We start from the raw sequence: 21,901 nt of genomic DNA, 5'->3' as shown, positions 1-21,901 counted from the left end.
TACGCCGCCCTTGGTCATAGAAATGATGTAATTTGAATATAAATTATTTATAAATACGTATGTCAAATTATATATTTATTACGACGCAAAATATATTTAAGAGTTTACGACCACTGTGATGGGTGAGACGTTGTTGAAACAAAAAAGTTATGCATTCCATCACGTACATAAACAGTGTCGTAATTCGCCAAGTGCAAATCAGCAAATTCGTAAAATTTTTGTATATTTTGAACAATCCGGATAATCGAGGTCCGGATAATGGAGGTTCTACTGTAATTAGTACAAAAGCTTTACCATATACAGTAAGACCTTGTTTAGCACTTCTTCAATTAACACTGATTCAATATAATGTGGTCTGCTTGAAGCCTAAAAAATCTCAAAATTTATGCTGATTCAAATTATCATGGCATTTTATTGATTCACATATAGTATGATTATTCTCAAACACAAACCACAAATCAGCAAAAGGTGGCAGTTTGTCTTAGCACTGTACTTCTTCTAAATCTATGCTTGTTTGGTGCAATTTTGGAAAAAAATATAACACCATGGATGCCATGGGCAATATCAACTTTGCTTGGCAAGAATTAACTGATTAATGCATGAATGGAGTGTGGAAGAAAGTATAGCTGGAAGTATCCAAGGATTTTCAATAAGAAGAGCCTATCATTGACCAAATTGTCAACTTAATTGATACAGCAGGACTAGGAGATGTAGATGAGCAGGTTTTTGAGGAGTTACTGCTGGTTTCTGGTGAAAGCCTTATCAATGATGACCTTCAAGAACTGGCAGAACAAGGAATTCATGTAGAACTGGAAAATAGTGATTCTGAAAACAAAGAACCCAAAGAACTTGCTGCAGATTTCCTTAGTAAAAGTTTGGTAATGATAACTGAAATCATTGATCAAACTGTAGTGGATGATCCAGATTTTGAAAGGAGTGCAAAAGCAAGACGAAGCATTTTGGATGCAATCTCCTGCTACCAACATTTGCTTGACAAAAGGAAAAGAAAGTGACAAATGACCCTAGAAGATTTCATTGCAAAAAAATCAAGAATTTCAGAAGAGCCAGAACCTTCATCACAAAAATGAACTTTATATTTCTGTGTGCATATGTTTGTGTTATGTAACACACATTATTATGCAAATTAATATAAAAATAACTNGATGCAATCTCCTGCTACCAACATTTGCTTGACAAAAGGAAAAGAAAGTGACAAATGACCCTAGAAGATTTCATTGCAAAAAAATCAAGAATTTCAGAAGAGCCAGAACCTTCATCACAAAAATGAACTTTATATTTCTGTGTGCATATGTTTGTGTTATGTAACACACATTATTATGCAAATTAATATAAAAATAACTTAAAATTAAAGTAAAATTTTATTTTTGTCTGCGTGTTTCCCTTTCCCTATTTACTGTGTGTTAAAATGACCTCATTTAACACTGTTTAATTTAGCACTTTGTTGTCTAGGGACACGTCCTAAGTGTTAAACAATGTCTTACTATATAATAAAATATTTTCTAGAAAAATTGAGATTTCACATTTATCTGCAATTAAATATATATCAGTTATATGAATAATGAATTTCTGAGAATTATGTGATATATTAATGTACAAATGTTATTGTTAATTAAATATTCAAATTTATATCTACAGATAAAATACTTTATACCCGGAGTCGGCAACCTTTCAGTGGTGGTGTGTCGATAGTGTTATTCCGAGTGCCACTGAAAATTGTCCCGTGTGTCACAGGTTGCCTACCCCTGCTTTATATAATACTAGCAAAGAATGCCCAGCATTATTCGGGAACTCTGGGAGAAAATTGAGTTGTCCTCATTGTAAGGTAGCCTGTGTTTCCTGCAGGGTGGCAGACAATAAGTATGCAAAATTTAGTCCAAATAAGTCAAAGAATTCAGTAATTTGTGGGTGATGAAATCAGAAAAGGCATGAGGGTCCAAGTTTTAAAGTAGCATATATTTTTTGAAGAATTGTAGATAGCAGCTATACAAAATTTGTCCAGATTGCTCAAAAGATTTGGGAGTTTGGTGTAGGGAATGAAATCAGAGAGAAGTGAGAGGTCAGAGTTTTATGGTAGACCATGTTTCCCATAGAGTACCCAAAACCAAATAGATAATAAGTTTAAAAAAGCCCTCTAGATGGTGAAGAGGATTGAACTTGAACAGAGCAGACAAACACAACAGGAGACAAATGCCATGATCAAAACGTTATTTTCGTGCATTTTCCCTTTTTAATATGAAAATAGCTTATGATTGTCTGGAAGGAATAAACTTTCTAATAGTGAAAGAGCTTTAAAACTCTATTCAGTAAATTCCAAGATTACTTCCAACAAACAAACAAACATTCTTGCTTTATATATCATTATAATACAATATAAAAATGTTATTTCAAACATGTATAAGATATTTCTACATTATTTTTGCATGATGAGATTTTCTACTGTAATGTTTTTACTAGACATCATCATAACTAATTTTTTGATAAACTGCTGAAAGCATCCTTTGAGATTGCTTTCTCTTTATATCACTATCAAGTTAATGGAATGAAGTTATGTATATTTTACTATTTTAAGATTTTAAATAAATCTTAAAACTGGTATTGACTTTAATTTAGTGTTCAGAAAATTTAAGAAAACTATGTAATATTCAGAATTTTATTCAATAATATATTATGAAATATTTTTTTGTATTTATTAAAAAAAACTTATTAATTTATTTGAGTGATTTATTTATTACAGGAAGATGGAAAACAAATAGCTGAATGTAGAGTTCGTTTTCTTTCTTTCTTGGGAATTGGAAGGAATGTGAAGTAAGTGTTTATTGCAGTTAACATTGTTTATATGTGTGTGAATTTTTAATTTAGTTATATATTTAGATACAGACAATTAGAAATGATATGTGAAACTCTATTATGTGAAAATATTTAAGATTATTTTTGATAATAGAACTAAACAATGTGAAGATTACTCTCATATTAAAAAGATTTTTGTATCTATTCTATATCTAACAATCTAAATATTATTAATTTGAGTTTAATGAACATAATTACTTTATTTGCTAAGTTCTGAAATACAGTTTTGAAGCAATGGAAACATATCCAATATGTCATAGCACTGAAAGATTTCAATGTTGATGATAAATTGTTAATGAAAACTTTCAGTATTTCATTTTATAGAAAGTTATAAATTATTAGTAACTATAAAAGCTGTTGATATAGAATTCAGTTTTTACAACTAAACAGAAGAAAAGATTATTAAAAAAAACAATTTATTAGTTTTATAATTTTTTTTAAGCAAAATAACATTTTCTCTCTGTGATTTTGTTGAGATATAAAAATTTACAGTCGACCCCCCCTATAACACTGTTGATAATTCCGTTTTATATGAATTCCATGTTGTATGAGTCACTTAAATTTTACAAATAAGTGTGCCGGGCTGTGAACGGCTCACGTATTTGTAAAATTTAAGTGACTCATACAACATGGAATTCATATAAAACGGAATTATCAACAGTGTTATAGGGGGTCGACTGTATTACATATTTTGGATTTTCATAGTCCAGCCTAAATGAAATATTGTGAGGTTTGCCAATAGGGAGAAGAGGGGACGGTTTCCTCTTTTTGTCAAGATGAACAAGGGGTGCAAAAGTAAAATGGTGTGGTTGTTGACACTGAGACAGTCACCTTTACAACACAAGCCATTTATTTGGAAAGACAACGCTTACACAATTCCAATTGAGAATTCCTTCTCTTGATCAGACATGTATAAAGTTCAGTCTATGGTCATTGTCTTTCATCCACACGGTCTGACTGGGATCAGTCAGAGTCTCAATGGTGATTGGATGAAGTTTTGACAGCAATTGGTGGTGCCGAGGCAAACTGGCTGGAAGGCGGTGTTAAATGTCAAGATGTAGGTGACAAAGACAAAGGAAATCAACACAGGATAAGCAGGTCGAAAGAGAAAGGTGACCATTCTTGTCCTTAAATCTTGGGGCTTATAAAGGATTTCTCCTTGAAATTCTGAGTTTGATTGGTCACAAATTTCTCTCTCCACCTTCTGATCGGTTCCTTTCCTGTTTCCAGGTTGGTTGACCTTTGAAACTTTTGCTCATATCTCACACCATGATATTTTCTTTTCTGACGTCTAAGAATATTTTTTGTGTTTATAACTTACAATGCAGTAGTTTTTCCTTTTAAATGAACATTACGTTTTCTCATTTATTTCTAAATTTTGTCATGTCTATGAGTGTTGGAGTCAGAGCTTGGTCTTTCCAATTGACATTCTAAACATTCCAACCTGTTAGTTCATGACAGCTTGTGACCTTGTGGGGTCAGCTGTAGTGTTTATTTCATACCTTCATGACAGATCTATTTCATACATTTTTTTTATAAGAAAATACCTTCTCAAATGAATTGAATTTTTGAACATTTGATGAGATTTGGACTATCTAGGACATCACAATATTAATGTAAACACTTCATATATTTTTTCTAATTGAGTGTGTAGTTTAACTTTTTATATGTGTTTAATTATTTTGTTGCTGTTTTATGATTTATCACTACTTAATTTTAATTCAAAATAATTTATAACAGACATTGTGCTTTCATAATGCATACTGCCCAAGATCAGTTCATAGCTCATGTATTTCATTGTGAACCTTCTTCTGGAGCTATGTGCAAAACAATTGAGGCAGCTTGTAAGGTAAGTAAATATGTTATTTTCATTAAGTAGATTCTCAAAATATTAACTTTTATTATTCATGATTATGATTTAAGCATTTGTAAATTGATTATTAATTTTAGTAAAATAATATATTTTACAAATAAATTTTGTAAATTATCTGTAAAGATTTACAAATAGGCACAAAAGTTATTTTTATTTGATCTATATTCATTTTTATGTTTTATTAGCAATTAATTTAGAAGGAAATAACTGTTTCTTTGTAAAGCTATTTTTGTTTTTATTTTAAAATGTTTGTTCTTTTCTTTTAACTAATTTTGTAATCTCCAAAAAGAAAATATTTGAAAATTTACTTTATATTCCATAAAAATAACTTTCTTTGTAAGATATATATTATATATGAAAGTAAATGTTTTTATCTGTGGACTATTTAAGTTTTTAAAATTTACTATTTTAATAAGCTATCAGAAATTGTATGTTTGTTTTAATCACTGATTAACATAAATATAATACCTAATGTATTTACATAATTGAATACGAATTTATTCTGAGTGAATTATATTAATTTAATTTTATGGCATTAAATGTGTTCAAAGATTAATGTAAACATATTTAATGAAAATTTTTTAATTATTTTACTGAAACTTTTTCTAGTTGCGATATCAAAAATGTTTGGATGCACATAGACAGATTCAAGAAAAAAAGAATGCAGAAGCACAGCAAAATAAGGTAATGTAACAATTTATTAAATAATAATTATTTAATCACAAGTTTAATATTTAAAAATTCAAGTTATAGATCAATTATAATATTGTTTCAAACTAAAAAATAATATTTAATCTAAGTTGGCACTCATTGTAAATATCTAATGATTAAAAAATAAAAAAATGTATGAATAACGGAATAGCAATATTTTTTCTTTTTATTATGTTGATTGAGAGTTTCTTGCATAATGATCAAATTGAGTTTGGGTAATAAAAGAAAGTTACTATTTGGAGTCCTACAATTACTTATACAAGTTTGTGATCTCTTCAACTGTGTTCAACTATCAACCTGTTTTATCAATTATCATCATTAGGAAAAGTTTTCAAAATTGATTCATTGCAGATAGTTATGAGAAAATAGCTTTGATAAATTTCTGAGACAGGTACAGTACATCATCCTCACAATTAGATAATTTATATCTTGTTATGTATAATTGTTTGAGATTGGTAAAAACACTTTCATTTAAGTAATAATTTTATTCATTACTTTTAAAGTATGTGGTTATGTTAATCTTAATAATTTTTGTGAAACAATAAAAATGAAATTTAAAAATATATTTTTTATAATTTTTGAAGACATCAATAATACATTTATTTTCTGTTTTTTAAAATAATCATTACAGAAATTTTATTCAAATTTCAAAAGTTGATTATATGGTGTCAAAATATTTTGGTAATAAATTATTATTATTAACAAACAATTTATTAGCAAATATTATTCTTTTAGATACACAAACTTTGAAACTTTTGTTGTGTGTTTAATAAAACTTCAAACATGAGTACCATAGGTGGCATGGCCAATGTCACCTATTCAGCCCATATGTTGCAAAGCATATCTGATGTTACATTGTTGATTGAAACACAAATTCTGGTCCATAAATCTTCCAAATTGCATAAATTACTAAGAAAAATAGATGGAGTTAGACCAGGAGATCTAGGAGACCATGCTATGAAGTTCAATTCTTTTTCAATCCATCCTGTACTGATTATCCAAGAATTTACAGACCTTATTGGCAAAATGCAGGGAGCTCCATCTCATTGAGAAATTGTTCCTTAAGGAAGCTGAGGCACAATATTATATCTGTTACATTTCCAGATATGTTATTCTACTAATTATAGGCACAGCAAAAAAGAAGGGACCAATGATTTTGTCCTTCATTATTCACACCACACATTGCATTTTAGAGAATCACTTGTGTTCATGAACATGTAGATTCTCTGACTCCCCAATATAGCAGTTATGCCTATTCAATTTTCCAGACATTAAATGTTGATTCAACTGAAAAGCATACCTGGTCTAGAAATATACTATCAGCATCACTTTTCTGAAACAGTATCTTTGCAAATTATTTCTGTGCTATCCTATCATATGGATTAACTTATTGATGCAGTTGAATTTTGTACATCTGTAAATGCAAAAGCTTTTATGGACTACCTGATGTATTGTTGTTGGTAGGATGTTTAGTTGCATATTAGCCTTTAGGATGAATTTTTCTGAAATGCCTATTGAATCTGATTAATGTTTTCCTCAGAGACCTTACACTTAGCATGTTTGCCAATCATTGGTACCAAACTTTCCATTTCTCTGAGTTGCTTCTTCCATTTCACAATGGGCACATAGGTCAGGATGATTTCCTTTGCTCCAAAATTGTATTTATGCTGAAAATGCACTGCACATGTGTCATAGACATTAATTCCATAAATGATAACACACACAACATTTTCTTCTGTGAAGACCAAATGACTGATGCAGAAGCTTTAACTGCAATATGCATGTGCTGCATGCTACAGTTCACCATGTAACACTTGCCAGTTTCACATTTGCTTTTTAAATGGAATAAACCTTAGTCATTTGAACTCATACTTTGTATATTTTGACTGTTTCTTTTATTATACTTCTAAGTGGAACACCTGTATATAAAATAAGTCATTGTTATACACTGTAAATAATTTTAAATACTTTAATTAAAACTTATTCTTTTGATTATAAAAGAATATAAAAATATTTTGAATTTTTTTATTGATTACCACCTAAAATCAAATGTATTTGAAAATAAAAGAAACTTTTAATGAATATAAATATCACCAAACACTTGAAGTTCTCTGCATTTTAGTTTTTATAAAAGCATCATTAATCAGAAACTGAATACTATTGTTATAATCCAACCAATGTCGTATGTAGTTTATAATGTATCAGGTTGTAATGTTGTTGTTTGTTTTCTGTTATTACATAAATTTTACTCTAATTGAGAATTTGCCTCTGTGCCATTTAATCTATATTTAAGCTATTTCAACATATACTTTGTAGAATTTCTCACTTGATAATTAAATCTTTTCTCAGAATTCAGAGATATATGTATATATCTGTATGTTGTTTTAAATTTTTTTAATACATGCAATTCCATTTTTAGTTACCCTGCCAAACAGTTTTCATTAAAATCTGACAATCTCAAACATTCATGCCTAAAGCAGAATTTGAACCTACAATCCAACAAACTAGAAACAACATCTTTAACACATTCAGCCACCAAATAATCATACCCTAAAAAATAACAAATTATATTTGAATATGGTTATTATCCATTTGATATTCTGAGATGTTTGCAGGAGGCCATTCATGAAAAAAACCAGAACGATGGAAAAGCAGAAAGTGAGTGCTACACCATGACAATACACCTGCCCATATAGCATTACTTGGGTAGTAATTTGTTAAAACATGGAACAATGCAGCTACCACACTTTCCATATTTCTAGGACCTGGCTCCAGTGTATTTCTTGAGACTTAAAAAGTTTTAAAAAGCTGCCAATTGACACTGTCATGGACATTAAATAGAAGTCAACAGAGACATTAATAGTCATTCCCAAAGAAGAATTCTGCAAATGTTTCCAACAATGACCAGATTGTTGGGCTATATATGTCACTGCAGGAGGGGCTTAGTTTGGAGGCAACTTAAACTAAACTTCAGTAAGTCTAGTATGCATCTCTGACAGATATCAGCTGGATACTTTTGGACAAGCCATGTATTTTCTTTCCTGCAGGCCAATGCAAGGACAGCACACCTAAAAACAAATATCTGAGACTTAAACTATATGTATCTATGAAAATTATGTGTGTACAGTTTATATCTGGAAAGTAAATATTATATGTATATGAATCATTGTGAGTACTTGATTTTGTGCAATAATGTGTTCAATAATGTTTTTGCAGTTCTTCAATCAATCTTAACACAGTATAGTCATCAGACTGTTAGGAGTATGTGTAAATCATCAGAAAGCATACAGCATCATACACTGGTATAAAATGTACAGCAATGTCTGCAATGCTCAGATTGCATTTAACTTATCAAATTTTAAAAATAAAGTTCAGTAATCCAGCATTTTGATAATCTGCTACAACTTTGGCCGCATAATGTCAATTTAATGGACTTTTACTGTAAAAACAACAACAATAATAATAATAATAGAATCCAGTTTAAATTGAAGTTAGAATTCTTCTTCTTATCCATTTAGTCATGTCTGACTCTCAATCACTCTATGGATCAAAGCTCTCTATCCTGCACATCCTCCTTCAATTCTGTTATAGATAATTCGGTGTCACTTTTGATTGTGTCGAGCTATCACATCCTTGGTCGTCCTTGCGCTCTTTTTCCGCTAACCATCCCCAGCATGACCACCTTCTCAAGGGAGTTGGTTCTCATTATATGACCAAAAAAGGAGTTTCTGTTTGGTTATCTGGACAGTTTTGTTGGTGATCTGCACTGTCCATCAAATGTGCAAAAGCCATCTCCAACACCACAGTTCAAAATCATCTATCTTCCTTCTGTCCATTTTCTTTAGATTCCAAGTTTCACATCCATATATGACAATAGGAAAAATAATCATGCTAACTAATTTGCATTTAATTTGGTGACAGATGTTTTTACTCTTCCAAAAGCTGTTCATGCTGATCATCAAGGTTCGTCCAATGGCTATGCATCTTTTGATCAGGACTGCAATCTCCATTACGGTTGATTTTGGACCCAAGGAATATGAAATCTTCCACTACCTCAATTTCTTCACCATTGATTACTATTTTGACTTCTGTATTCTGTGCAGTAGTCATTATTTTGGTCTTCTTGAAGTTAAGCAGCAGCCCTACCTTTGCACTTTCGTGCTTGACTCTCAGAAGCAGCTGCTCAAGATCTTCCTGACTTCCTGCAAGCAGCATAGTATCATCCACATATCGGAGATTATTGATTTTCCTGCCTCCAATTTTCACTCCAATGTTAGACTCATTCAAATATGCTTTCCTCATCGCCACCTCTGCATACAGATTGAATTGTGATGGTGAAAGGATACAGCCCTGGCAGGTACCCCTTCTGATCTTGAACCAGTCTGTATCAGCATATGGCATTCTTACAGTAGCTTCTTGTCCATTATATAATGATTGTATGAGCTGGGTGAGATGCAGTGAGATTCCCATTTCCTTGAGGCACTTCCACGATTTGTCATGATTAATACAATCAAAAGCCTTTGAGTAATCAATGAAGCACAAGTATAGATCTTTTTAGTATTCCCTCGCTGTTTCCGTCATCCAATGAAGATTAGTGATATGATCACGTGTTCCTCTTCCTTTTTGGAAACCTGCCTGTACATCTGGCATTTCTCTGTCTATGGTTAAGTACATACGCTGTTGAATGATCTTCAGTAGAATCTTACTAGCGTGTGAAACCAGAGAGAATATGCAATAGTTGGAGCAATCTTTGGTATCGCCCTTCTTTGGTATGGGGATAAAAATAGATCTTTTCCAATCCTTTGCCCATTGGTCATTCTTCCACACACTACAGCACAGTGCTTTCAAAACTTTTAATGGTACTGGTTTCAGTAACTCTGCTGGTATTCCATCGACTCCTGGGGCCTTGTGGCTAGCCAGTTGTTTGAGTGCCCACGCCCCCACTTCTTCTAAGATGTCTGGCTCCAACTCTGTCAGTTCTTCCTCTTCAATACCTTGGGTATCAACTTTTGTTTCACTGGTGTAAAGTTGTTCTGTGTATTCCTTCATCTTTCTTTGATTGCATGTTGATCATTTAATTCATGACCATCTTGGCCATTGACAGCTGCCTTAAATGTGATAAGTGGTGTTCGGTCTTTCTTCACATAAGCAAAGCATTGTCTAATGAGGCCTTTCTGATCTGCTGCTTCCATTTTCTTTCACTGTTCTTCCCAGAATTTTCCTTTATCTTTCTTGGCTTCTTTTTGGAACTTTGCATTTAATCTTCGCATTTCCTCTCGGTTACCAGTTATTTTGCCTTTCTTTGTTGTTCTGCTACTATTGTAGTTTCTGACATCCATTTTGCACATTCTTCTTATATGGAATGAGTTGGTGTGCTTACATCATTGATATATTCTTTTATATCTTTCCATAGTTCTTCTGGTTCTCTTTCTGTGAAATTGAGTGAGTCAAATATATTCTTTGTTTCACTTTGGCAATGAGCAGTTAATGATCCATTCCGCAATCAGCATCAGGATACATTTTTGCAGACAAAACGGAACTCTTCCACTTTTGCTGGCACAGGAACTAGTCAATCTGATTACGATATTTTCCATTGGGAGAAATTCATGTATACAATTGCTGCCTTGGCTGTTCAAACCACGTATTCATCATGGTCATTTGCTGTTCTTGGCAGAACTGAATCAGTCGTTCACCTGCTCATTTTGTTCTCCAAGACCAAATTTTCCTACAATGCATGATCCTTCCATTTCACCCACTTTCGCGTTGAAATCTCTAATGACATAGACAACATCTTTTCTTGGTGTCTGACGCAGTATTTCTTGGAGTTCATTGTAGAAAGCCTCAGTTACTTCTTCTGAATCAGCAGTGGGTGCATAAACCTGAAGGATCGTAAAATTGCGAAGATTCCCTAATTACCCAACTTCACTGCCTGTAACCGGCATTCTTCTTCTCCAATACAGAGGACTTTGCAAACGTTTTCGAACCTAATGTGGTTCTTCTTCAGGCACTACGGAATTTCCTATATGAATTCGAATTTCCAGAATTAACCGTTGTTTTGGAAATATTTTTGGAACGTTGTCACGTGTGACTGATGGTGTCATTGTAAAAATTTTCCAAAACAACGGTTAATTCTGGAAATTCGAATTCATATAGGAAATTCCATAGCGTCTGAAGAAGAACCACATTAGGTTCGAAAACGTTTGCAAAGTCCTCTGTATTGGAGAAGAAGAATGCCGGTTACAGGCAGTGAAGTTGGGTAATTTATCTATTCCGGTGTTAAAATTTCTGTATAGTTTGCGAAGATTCCCTTTGATATGGATTGCTATGATTCTGTTATCAGTTGTTCAAAAGCTTTCTATGGTGCGACTGATCTTGTGCAGAATGAAACCTACTCCTCTTCACTGGCTGGTATCATTTCCAGAGTAGTAGATGATGTAATCATTGGAATTAAAGAATCGTTTCCAGTCCAGTAAACTTCACTGATGCCTAGAAGATCTATCTTCAACCAATTAATTTTATTTTTGATGATGATCAACTTTTCTATGTGTAACTCGTTTATGTTCCAAGTTTCAATTTTAAATACTTTAGTACAGCACAAACTTTTCTTTTCACTACGAGCTACATCCAGCAGTCAGGTGTCCTTTAGGATTTAGCCTGATCACATTATCAATGCTCCCGCTACTAATAACAACTTGTTGCTCTTTCCCAGTTACTCAATTTGTACCTTCTGGCCCAAGGGTTTTTCACAAGTCAGTACCACATTTGAATCTGTATTTGTAAATTGATCCAGAGGGTATTTCTCCAGGTCTCTAAATAATTTGTTAGTTACTTCAAACTCGAACCTTCTGAAATGACTCTTGTGATACAAAATTTGTTCGTTTGACTAATCCTTCGAATTTTTAAATTCAAATGGATTAGTCGGAAGTTAGAATACCAATTGTAAAATAAAAACATTTTTTAACAAGTCAGATTCTTTGGTAATTGACTGTATTTAATATCAATATATTTTTAATACAAAATTTTATTATAAAATATAAGTGTTTGTGCTTTGCAGTACTTTTATTTAATGAAAATTGTTTACATTATGAGATAGTATATCATTGTTTGCCAATTTAGATTAAATGTATGAAAGAAACTAGTTTTTTAATAATATAAACATCTTTAAAATGTTTATATTTCTGTTGATTAATATAATAATTTGTGTGTGTTATTAATATATTTTTATTTCTTATAATTCTTTAATATATTATAGATTCTTCAGATATACAAAATTTTATCTAATTAATGAAATGCAATTTTGTCTATTTCAGTCCAGTATTTTACAACCTGAAAAAATCTAAATACTTAATTCTAAGATACCTAAAAAAACAGTTTAGTTATTTTAAACAGCCGTGTTTTTGATAAAAGAAAAAAAAATACACACTTGAATGGAATGAAAGTTTATTTATAAAATGAATGGTTTACTTATTGAAAGAAAAATGTTCAAAAAGTAATACATGTATTTTTACTTAAAGAAACTAAGATTCTGCTAAAGAATTTTTTTAATGCTTCATTGATAAATTTTAAAAATTACCTTAAAAAATGACAAGTTTATTAATGAAATTTGTTAGAATATTTAACATGTTATTAGAAGATACAAATTTCACTTTTATATGAAATTAAATGTTTCCTCTTTCAGATCTTGGTTTCTTTCTTTGAATTTTGACAAATTTCTGTGCTTATTTTTGAATGTTACTTATTCATTTTAAACTATTATAAAATTAAATTTTTTTTCTGTTTTTAAATAAAATGAAAAAAAAAATCTGTTGAGAAAATATATTACATATATTTTCAGAAACATTACATATTCTATTTTTCTCAAGTCATAATGGATTTTGGATTAATTAATATAAAAGAGTAAATAAAATAAAACAGTAGAGTGCTGGTTATTTAGATAAAATTTATGAAAGTATATTAACTTTGCATCTGTTTTCATGTTATTTTTTTAATAGAAACTACTAATCAAACTTATTTTATTTAGTTCTTTCTTAAGTATTTTGTAAGTTTAAAGCAATGTAAAATTTCAAATTTAGTTTAGAAAGAAGAGAATTTTTTGCACGCTGAATTATATTAATTTATATTGAATTAAACTTTACTTGTTAAATTTTTGAATTGATTAAACAGTTAAATGTATTTTGTTGCAAATGACAATGCCACCAAATCATAATTTTTTTAATGAATTTGTATATTTTAAATGAAATAAATTATTATAAACTCATGATTTAATAATTGAGTTTGGAAATCTATATGGGAAGATATTTAAGTTATATAAAACGTATTTCATGAAAATTTTAAATAATCATTCATTTAAAAAGCAGACTTAATCTAACAAACCCATTCTTTTAATTTTTGTGATAATATTTATCAGTAATTTTTCTCCTTTGAAAAGAAAACTTACCAAATTTTATAAATATAAAAATCTAAACTAGTGTATATGAAATTATATATACAGTATGAGGAGTAGATAATATATTTTATAATGTATGTACTGTTTGCATGGGTGGAAAAGATATATGATGACAAGTATCTGGTGGATGATCACTAGATATATCTATTAGTTTAGAAAATATAACTTATGTCAAATTGCTTAAACCTGTAGTAACTTTATTAACTGAATAGAAATATTCTTTTGATTGTTTTTTTTTTTTTTTCAAAATAGTCGATTACATTTTTAATAATTTAAAATTCTGTCTGTTTATCAGACAATAACATTCTATTAATGATTCTACCTAATTTTACTTAATAGCATATATGTGAGAATGGGGTTGGCTCTGGAATACCTCTCGTCTCACTGAGGATGGCCATTAATTAATCATCAGAAGTCAATAAGTATGCAAATACCTTAACTTTCTTGAATTTATTGTCAAGATCTCCTGACATTAGTTAGGATAAAGCCCTTTTGCATCCTAACTAGACAAGATGTAACAAAAAGAGAGAGAGCACACACATACCAGTACATGCAATTACCATACAAAAAGAGGTTATCTCTAAAGAACAAAGGGGTTATACAGCTCATACAACACCACCTAGTGACAACAATATCTGAACATGAACATTATATTCAAGCTGTGAAGTATAAAATATATTTAAACCAGGGCTGTGGAGTCGGAGTCGGAGTCGTGGAGTTTTGGTGTTTTAGCCGGAGTCGGATGATAAGGAAAAGTCGGAGTTGGAGTCGGTAGATTTTTACGCGACTCCACAGCCCTGATTTAAACAATTAATAATGAATAAAAAAGTTTTCCATTACTTGTGATGAATGTGTTTACTTTATTTTATGACTGTCAACAGAAATATAAATTTAAAAATCTATTGATGTTTGATTTCCTTAATTTCAATTTAATATTTTTGGGTTTTTTTTTTTTCATCATCATGTTTGTGAATAAAGATTAAAATTATATTTTGTTACATTCAATTAATTTGATAATTAGATAAATATTTTTGTAAAATGGTAAAGCCTAAATGACTGATATTGATATTACCATAATAATGGTGTTATCTCTACATTTCATTAGTTTTACAAAACTAAGCAAATAATAATTTAAAAGTATTTTAAACAATAAAGTTAACATGGTTACAAGAAATCAAATTGTATAAAAGATTTAACAGATTCCAGTCTGAAAGTCTGTTAGACATCAAAGGACATAGTTCAATTTATATTAAGAAGTCATTAAAGAATATCATAAAATTTAAATTACTCTTTTATGAATGTATGCTAGTAACATTCACCACTTTAAAGGCATGTATCATTATTATTATTATTAATTTATTTTTTATATGAAAGTGCTGATTGGAAATGCTTAACCAAATCTACAATGTAAAAGATGTGTTTTCTCTTCATTGTATATACAATTGTTTTATTTAAATGACATAATTCAATTTTTAAGAATATTTGGATATTGATTTTATGTAGAAATTTAATTCAAAATTATTTCCTTAAATTATTTAGAAGTGTCTTTCAAAAATGCATTTGCTAATATATTTTAATTTAAAACTATTGTTTGTGATTAAAATACTATAACTAAAAAACTATTGTTTTGTGATTAAAATACTATAAAATTTCCAATTTTTATATCAAAAATTTAAAAATAGGAAATTTTTATCTATATAAGGAAAAAATATCAATGTTAGAAAAACTGAAAATATTATAGTCAAACTAACATATAAAAATTATAGTCAAAATGTATTGTAATATTTTGGCTATGATTTCAACAATTGAACATAAATTCCAACAAATGTTATAAATTTTATAATTTTGATGAGACCAGTGCTTTCTTTTACAGGTAGATTTTAAATACACTGCACTCTTGCTAATTCAAACTCTGCTTAATCTGAACACAAATTTTGTTTGAATTTTTTCTTTTAATATTCTTATCAAGTTAATAGTATAATTTATTATATTTTATATAATTTTGAATTATTTTTAACTATAATAAATTAATTCAAGAAAAATAGTCAGTATCACACATTAAATAGAATAATGAAAATTTTTTGAAAAATGTTATATTCATAAGACTTGGTGTTTAATGAAAAACAATTTCTATTCTTTTTACTAATAATTATACAGTTATTATAATTTTTTTTAAATGCTTTAATGGAGTATTAAAAAAAATTTCAATAAACTTTTAGTCTCTGGAGAAGCTTTTATTTTTACACAGAGGCAATATTGTCCTGAGGGGTTTCAACACATGGATTATTGTCCTGATATATATTTGTACATAATCATTTTTTGATTTTTGATTTCCTTTTTTTTATCCTAGTAATTTGAACAATTTTATAATAATTAGATAACAAGATCGCACTATGCAGTAGAGCTCTGACATACACAACCAGTATGTTTCAAGACTTCTTGCATAAGTGGAAATTTGCATAAAAATAATTAACCCTACTACTTATTAAGTATTTTTCATATTAACATGCTGCATGCATAAAACTTTTCTTACTAAAGTTTAATAAGATTTTATTTTTTCCTTTCCCACTTGTCTTTGGTTTATCAGAGCTACCAGTATCACTATCCTTGCATTTTGAAGCAATTTGCAATAAATTAAATAAAAAGAAACACTGATATTATATGGACATGACATGTTACAAGTGACAACTCTTGATTACTGCAATACATTTTTAAAAAATGAACAGATTTAGTGCACAGTTATGAATTTTTATTTGTATTTTTAATTTTTTTTATCACCAATAACATAAACCTGAAACTGCACAGTTTCAGAATTGTTATTGCAAGTCCTCATATGGTGAAGTTCTACTATAATTATAAAATTATTCTAAATTTTGGAAAATGGGTCAGAAATTGATATTATAATTAAGGATTGTATCATATTTTTTAATAGGACCATTATGAAGGAGATTTGCATATTCCAAATTATCCCATTTAAAATGATTTGAAATACATTTTAAGAGAAGTTAGAAAATTGCAATTATAACATTCAAAGATTAAAAATAATTTAATATCAGTTGTCTTTATAAAGCTGAAAACTTCATTACAAGATATTTACTAGAATAATATAAAATTTAAATATTATGGAGTTATTTCCTATATGTATATTTTTTTAATTTTAAAATATCTGTAATCAGTTATAATATAAAATTTACCATTGATATTATCAACAATATTATAAAATGTTATACACTGTATTCACAGCATGGGCTTACAAAATTTCTATATAATTTACTTCAAATTTAATATTAAGTGAAAAAGACTTTTTGTTTTCATTTATTTAATGGATTTCATTAATTTCAATCACCATATGCTTAGAATAATAATAAGCCCATTTGAGAATATTGTGTGAATGAATGTAAATTGAGTTGCTCAGTTCAGTAGTCTAACTTAAATGTTTCATATTACCTATCCCACTGTTTGATTATAAATTTAATAATTCCTGCAAGGCATAGATCAATACCATTTCACTATTCAAAGGCAGGGTAGATAGAGATTTAGTGTTTCTCTCTTTTTTTAGCTGTGCAGAGAATATGAAAAAAATGGACGAATTCAAAATAGGCAAGTGGATACAATGTGACCTATAAGCATGGCTCTGATTAAAATCAATGCTTTGCTGGTAATGTTATGCATGTTTTCAAATTTGTAAGCTTTGAAATTTATACAGTTTTATTAATTGTTTTCTAATTTATATAATATGTTAACCTTTAATTAATTCATCCAATAATAATAAATTTATTTGTAACTAACTCAAGTACTGTTTCCACGATAATTCTTAATAATAAACTAAATAATCTGCACTCTGCTGAAATAATTATTAGGATATTTATGTTTCAATTGTTTAAAAATTATTGAAATTTTGTCATTTAATTACTTAATTTTTAATTAAGTTTTATATGTCTTACATTTATATTAAATATTTAAGTAATAAATTATTTGAATTTCTAAATAAAGTTTTAAATTTAAAAATACATATTTATGACTAACTACAACATACTGGATGAACTTGTTAGAAGTATCACAAGGAGTTGGCAGTGCTGCAAGTGGAACTTTGCAATGTTATGAGCCAATACTGTAACAAGCATGTGTGGTTCTCAATACAATGAAGTCTGACTTGTAGCATCACAAACTCCTCGTGCTGCTACTTGTAAGTTCTTTCATTTTATCACTCTAGAAAAATATGAAATTTTAAAGTCTAATCTTATATTTCAAAACATACATATATGTGAAGATTTCTTACTTAGAATAGAAACATTTTTACATTCATTTAAACATTCTCAAGTAAAATTATGTTAAGGGTATGAACTATGTTAGACAGCTTCTATAACTCAGAGTTAAATGATACTCTTCCAACATCCTTATTATCAGAAGAAAAAATTAGAAATGAATAATTAATTTTTACTTTTTTGTAATAGAATATAAAAATATTTTATGAAGTAAAATTTTTATGCAAATTCTAAAAAATTATTTTATTTTTTAAAACTTATATAATATTCAATTAATTATAAAATATATAAATTTTTTGCTAGTTCATCTAAATTCTAAATTTGCTTTCTTGTATCTAATGGAGAATCAACACAAAGCAGAGTTTACATAGTTCACAATACCAAACAAAACAGAAAAATAGAAAAAAAAATGGTATGTATAGCATACATTGGAAAAGCATCTAAATGTATATTGGGGAAATTGAAAGAAATTTTAATTAATGTGTCATAGAATATCAAAACGTCCAAAGGACAACAGCTTTAGCCTTCTTAACTTCATATGAGAATTACCAACCAAAATGGGATGAAATGAAACTTGTTTACACCACAAACTAACAAATTTTATTCTGGCAGAGGTGTTATATATGAAAACATCTAATGCATACAATGTTTCTATGCTCAAAATATCAAATATATGGAATTACATTATTGCATCTGAAGAAGTACACTGAAGTGCCAGTAAAACTGGGATACCTATCTAATATCTGGTAGGTCCACTTCTGGACCATAGAACTGCAGAAATAGGACAGCATGAGCTTTCTGAGGAAGTTTCTTGACAATGAACACCATTGTCAAGACTTCCATACCTCCTAAAGAGCAGTCCACAATTCTGGAATATTAATAGGTGGTGGATCTCTGCTTTAAATGGAATGGTACATGGCAACTAGATATACTCAATGATGTTCATATCTGGTTAACAAGGGGGCCAATTCATGACTGTAAACTCTGATGACTGTTATTAAAACCATAATTTGGCATCTGCAGATCTGTGTGCTGACACATTGTCTTGTTGGAAGAGGCCAAATCTATTCATGAATGGATGTAATACATACATCTGAGAGAATATTAGCATAATGTTCACCAGTCAGAGTCCTTTGTAGCTATATAAGGGTCCTAATTTGTGTCAGCTGAACTTACACCATACCAGTACCATGCCACCACCAGCCTGTATAGTCTCTTGTTGACATGCAGGATCCATTGATTCATGAGGTTTTCTCCACATGCAAACTCTTCCATCTGCCCAAATTAGTTGGAAATGTAACTTATGAGGTCAGGCTACTTATTTCCAGCTTCCAGTATCCAGTGGAAGTGGTCCTGAGCAAAGAAGAGAGTAGAAAGAACTCTTATGTTGTGAGGTAAGCAATGGCACTTAGGTTGGGCATGACATGCAGGGAATGTTGTACAGTCCTTACACTGATGTTAGTAGCATCTCCAGCATTGAACTGTGATGATATTTGACCAGCGTTGCGTGCTTATTACTTGAAATGAATCTTGACAGACAACACAAATTATGATCACTAAGACTTTTTTTATGGCAACTTTGTAAGTTAAATGTTTTACTGGAATTATTGTATTCGAGGTACACCCTTGAAGTGGCTGAATGTGAAAATCCGAACTTTGTATTTCCAAAATGCTATGACCCATTTCATAAGCACCTGCTATCAAACCACATTGAAATTTGTCTAAATTGTGATAATTTGCTATTCTCACTGTGCATTCACCTTACGCTTCTACTGATGTCTGTCATTATGTACACTCTGCACACAGATGAAAACAGTTATGAGAAAGAGGTGCTGCTATGTATGATTGGAGGATCAGTACCTCTTTGGTGCCACGTCAGGACTGACACCACTGTGTTTCATGTGGCACAGAAGCCATGGCAGCGAAATTGTTTTGGTTAGAAAGTAGGTCATGCAAGTAATCACATACAACACAAAGATTCGGATGGAGATGAATGAGACAGCATTGGAAGCAAGACACTCAGATACTAGGTTAACAAAACAAATACCCATTTATTTTTTCTTACTAGATCTACCAGATAACAGTAGAAAGACAATTAGACATTGGATATGAAAATGACATGGATGCATTTCGTGATGGAGAGTTTACATGAAATCGCGCATTGTTATAAATACCTGGAATCAGGAGAGTGTCCCTTGTATGTGAGATGATCATTCAATCGTCTTTAGAGTATTTTATACTTGAAAGTTCAGAGCACACTGGAAACAGTTCAAAGAAAGGTGTAGAAGGTTCTATCCGGAACAGGAGTAGGAAATTTCCTTGGGCAGAGGACGTGATGGAGGCGAATAGGAGGAGATGATAATCCTTATCAGCAGGAGATCGTATTTGGTATTCCTATAGAGAGACACAGGGTTCTATATCCATGGTGAAATGGGCGACAACTGCCTCCTTTGGCCATTAATTACAATATTAAAATCAGTAATGCATGGCTGGGAGGTCAAGGGATCATGGGAAAGCGTTGCTTTTGCCATCGAGAAAATATAAATTAAGATGTTCTCAGGTAGTAGATGACAGCAGTTATTGAATAGGTATGACAAAATTGACGACTGATTTTTGCTGAACTTTGGATTCTCACATGTTTTCCAAATATGATTGACTATCCCAGTTTTTATGGCATTTCAGTGTATAATCATTCATATTTATGTCATGAACATTTGAACAATCAAATTTGAATTTTATTCATTTTAGAACATCACCAATTGAAAAAGTTGTATATGAAAAAGTGTTGTTTTACTTAATTATTTCAGTTCTTTTAAGCAAATTAGTGTTGTATGTAGACTATGTCAACTCTGTTTTTTGTTTTTAAGTTAATCTAATTTGCATACTTTATGTCAAACTTTTATTTTACAAAGTCAAAATTATTAATGTAGTAGTAAAATATTTGTCAGTTGTTTCTTACTGTAGATACACAATATTTTTAATATACAGTATAATTGTTTTTTATTATGATTTATGGGTGGTAATCTCTAATCCACAATGAAAGACTTTACTGATTGTATTCAAAAATAAACAAACATAATAGAAAAGTTTAAAAATTTTAAAGATTGCAACAAAAGACATTTTTTATTATTTTTGGCTCTTTCTGCCCTGTTTGCACTAAGAGGACTTTCCCTCATACCTGTCATGGATTTGGTCAGGCTCATAATGGAGGTAACTGGATGATGAGGGCTAGGATTCTACATATCCAGGACTGACTGCCCATGAAAAATTCTGAGACTCTAGATTCAATTCCAGGACCTCAGAGTGGTAGGCTGATACCTTAACTGCATTGACCATTCAGCTATCAAGACATTATATTTAGCTGCTTTGCTAGACCCAATGCTTTCACATTACAGATCCTGATACTTGTTAAATTTGTATATCTAAATATATATAACTCAAAGGTGACTGACATAGTGATCTATCAACGCACAGCCCAAACCACTGGACGGATCGGGCTGAAATTTGGCATGCAGGTAGATGTTATGACGTAGGCATCCGCTAAGAAAGGATTTTGATCAATTCTACCCCCAAGGGGATAAAATAGGGGATGAAAGTTTGTATGAAACTTTGTCAATTTTAAACCGATCGGGCTGAGACTTTGCATGCATAAAGCTACTATGACGTAGGCATCCCCTAAGAAAGGATTTTGATAAATTCCACCCCTAAGGGGATAAAATAGGGGATGAAAGTTTGTAT

At 30.3% G+C, this 21,901-nt stretch overlaps 1 protein-coding gene across 1 annotated transcript in view; it reads left to right on the top strand.

Moving 5' to 3' along the window:
* LOC111633491 overlaps window positions 1–21,901 on the top strand; it is a 97,468-nt gene that overhangs the window by 55,508 nt on the left and 20,059 nt on the right. The window contains exons 19-21 of the mRNA XM_023378073.1: window positions 2,756–2,826; window positions 4,609–4,717; window positions 5,351–5,425. Coding sequence (XP_023233841.1) covers window positions 2,756–2,826; window positions 4,609–4,717; window positions 5,351–5,425 — 255 coding nt within the window. The remainder of the gene's footprint in view (window positions 1–2,755; window positions 2,827–4,608; window positions 4,718–5,350; window positions 5,426–21,901) is intronic.

This window comes from Centruroides sculpturatus, unplaced genomic scaffold (genome assembly GCF_000671375.1).
Source record: "Centruroides sculpturatus isolate CEXI.00-Female unplaced genomic scaffold, Cexi_2.0 scaffold759, whole genome shotgun sequence".
Taxonomy (NCBI): domain Eukaryota; kingdom Metazoa; phylum Arthropoda; class Arachnida; order Scorpiones; family Buthidae; genus Centruroides; species Centruroides sculpturatus.
The sequence above is the reverse complement of the archived record's forward strand: the minus strand, read 5'-3'. Positions and strand labels throughout refer to the sequence as shown.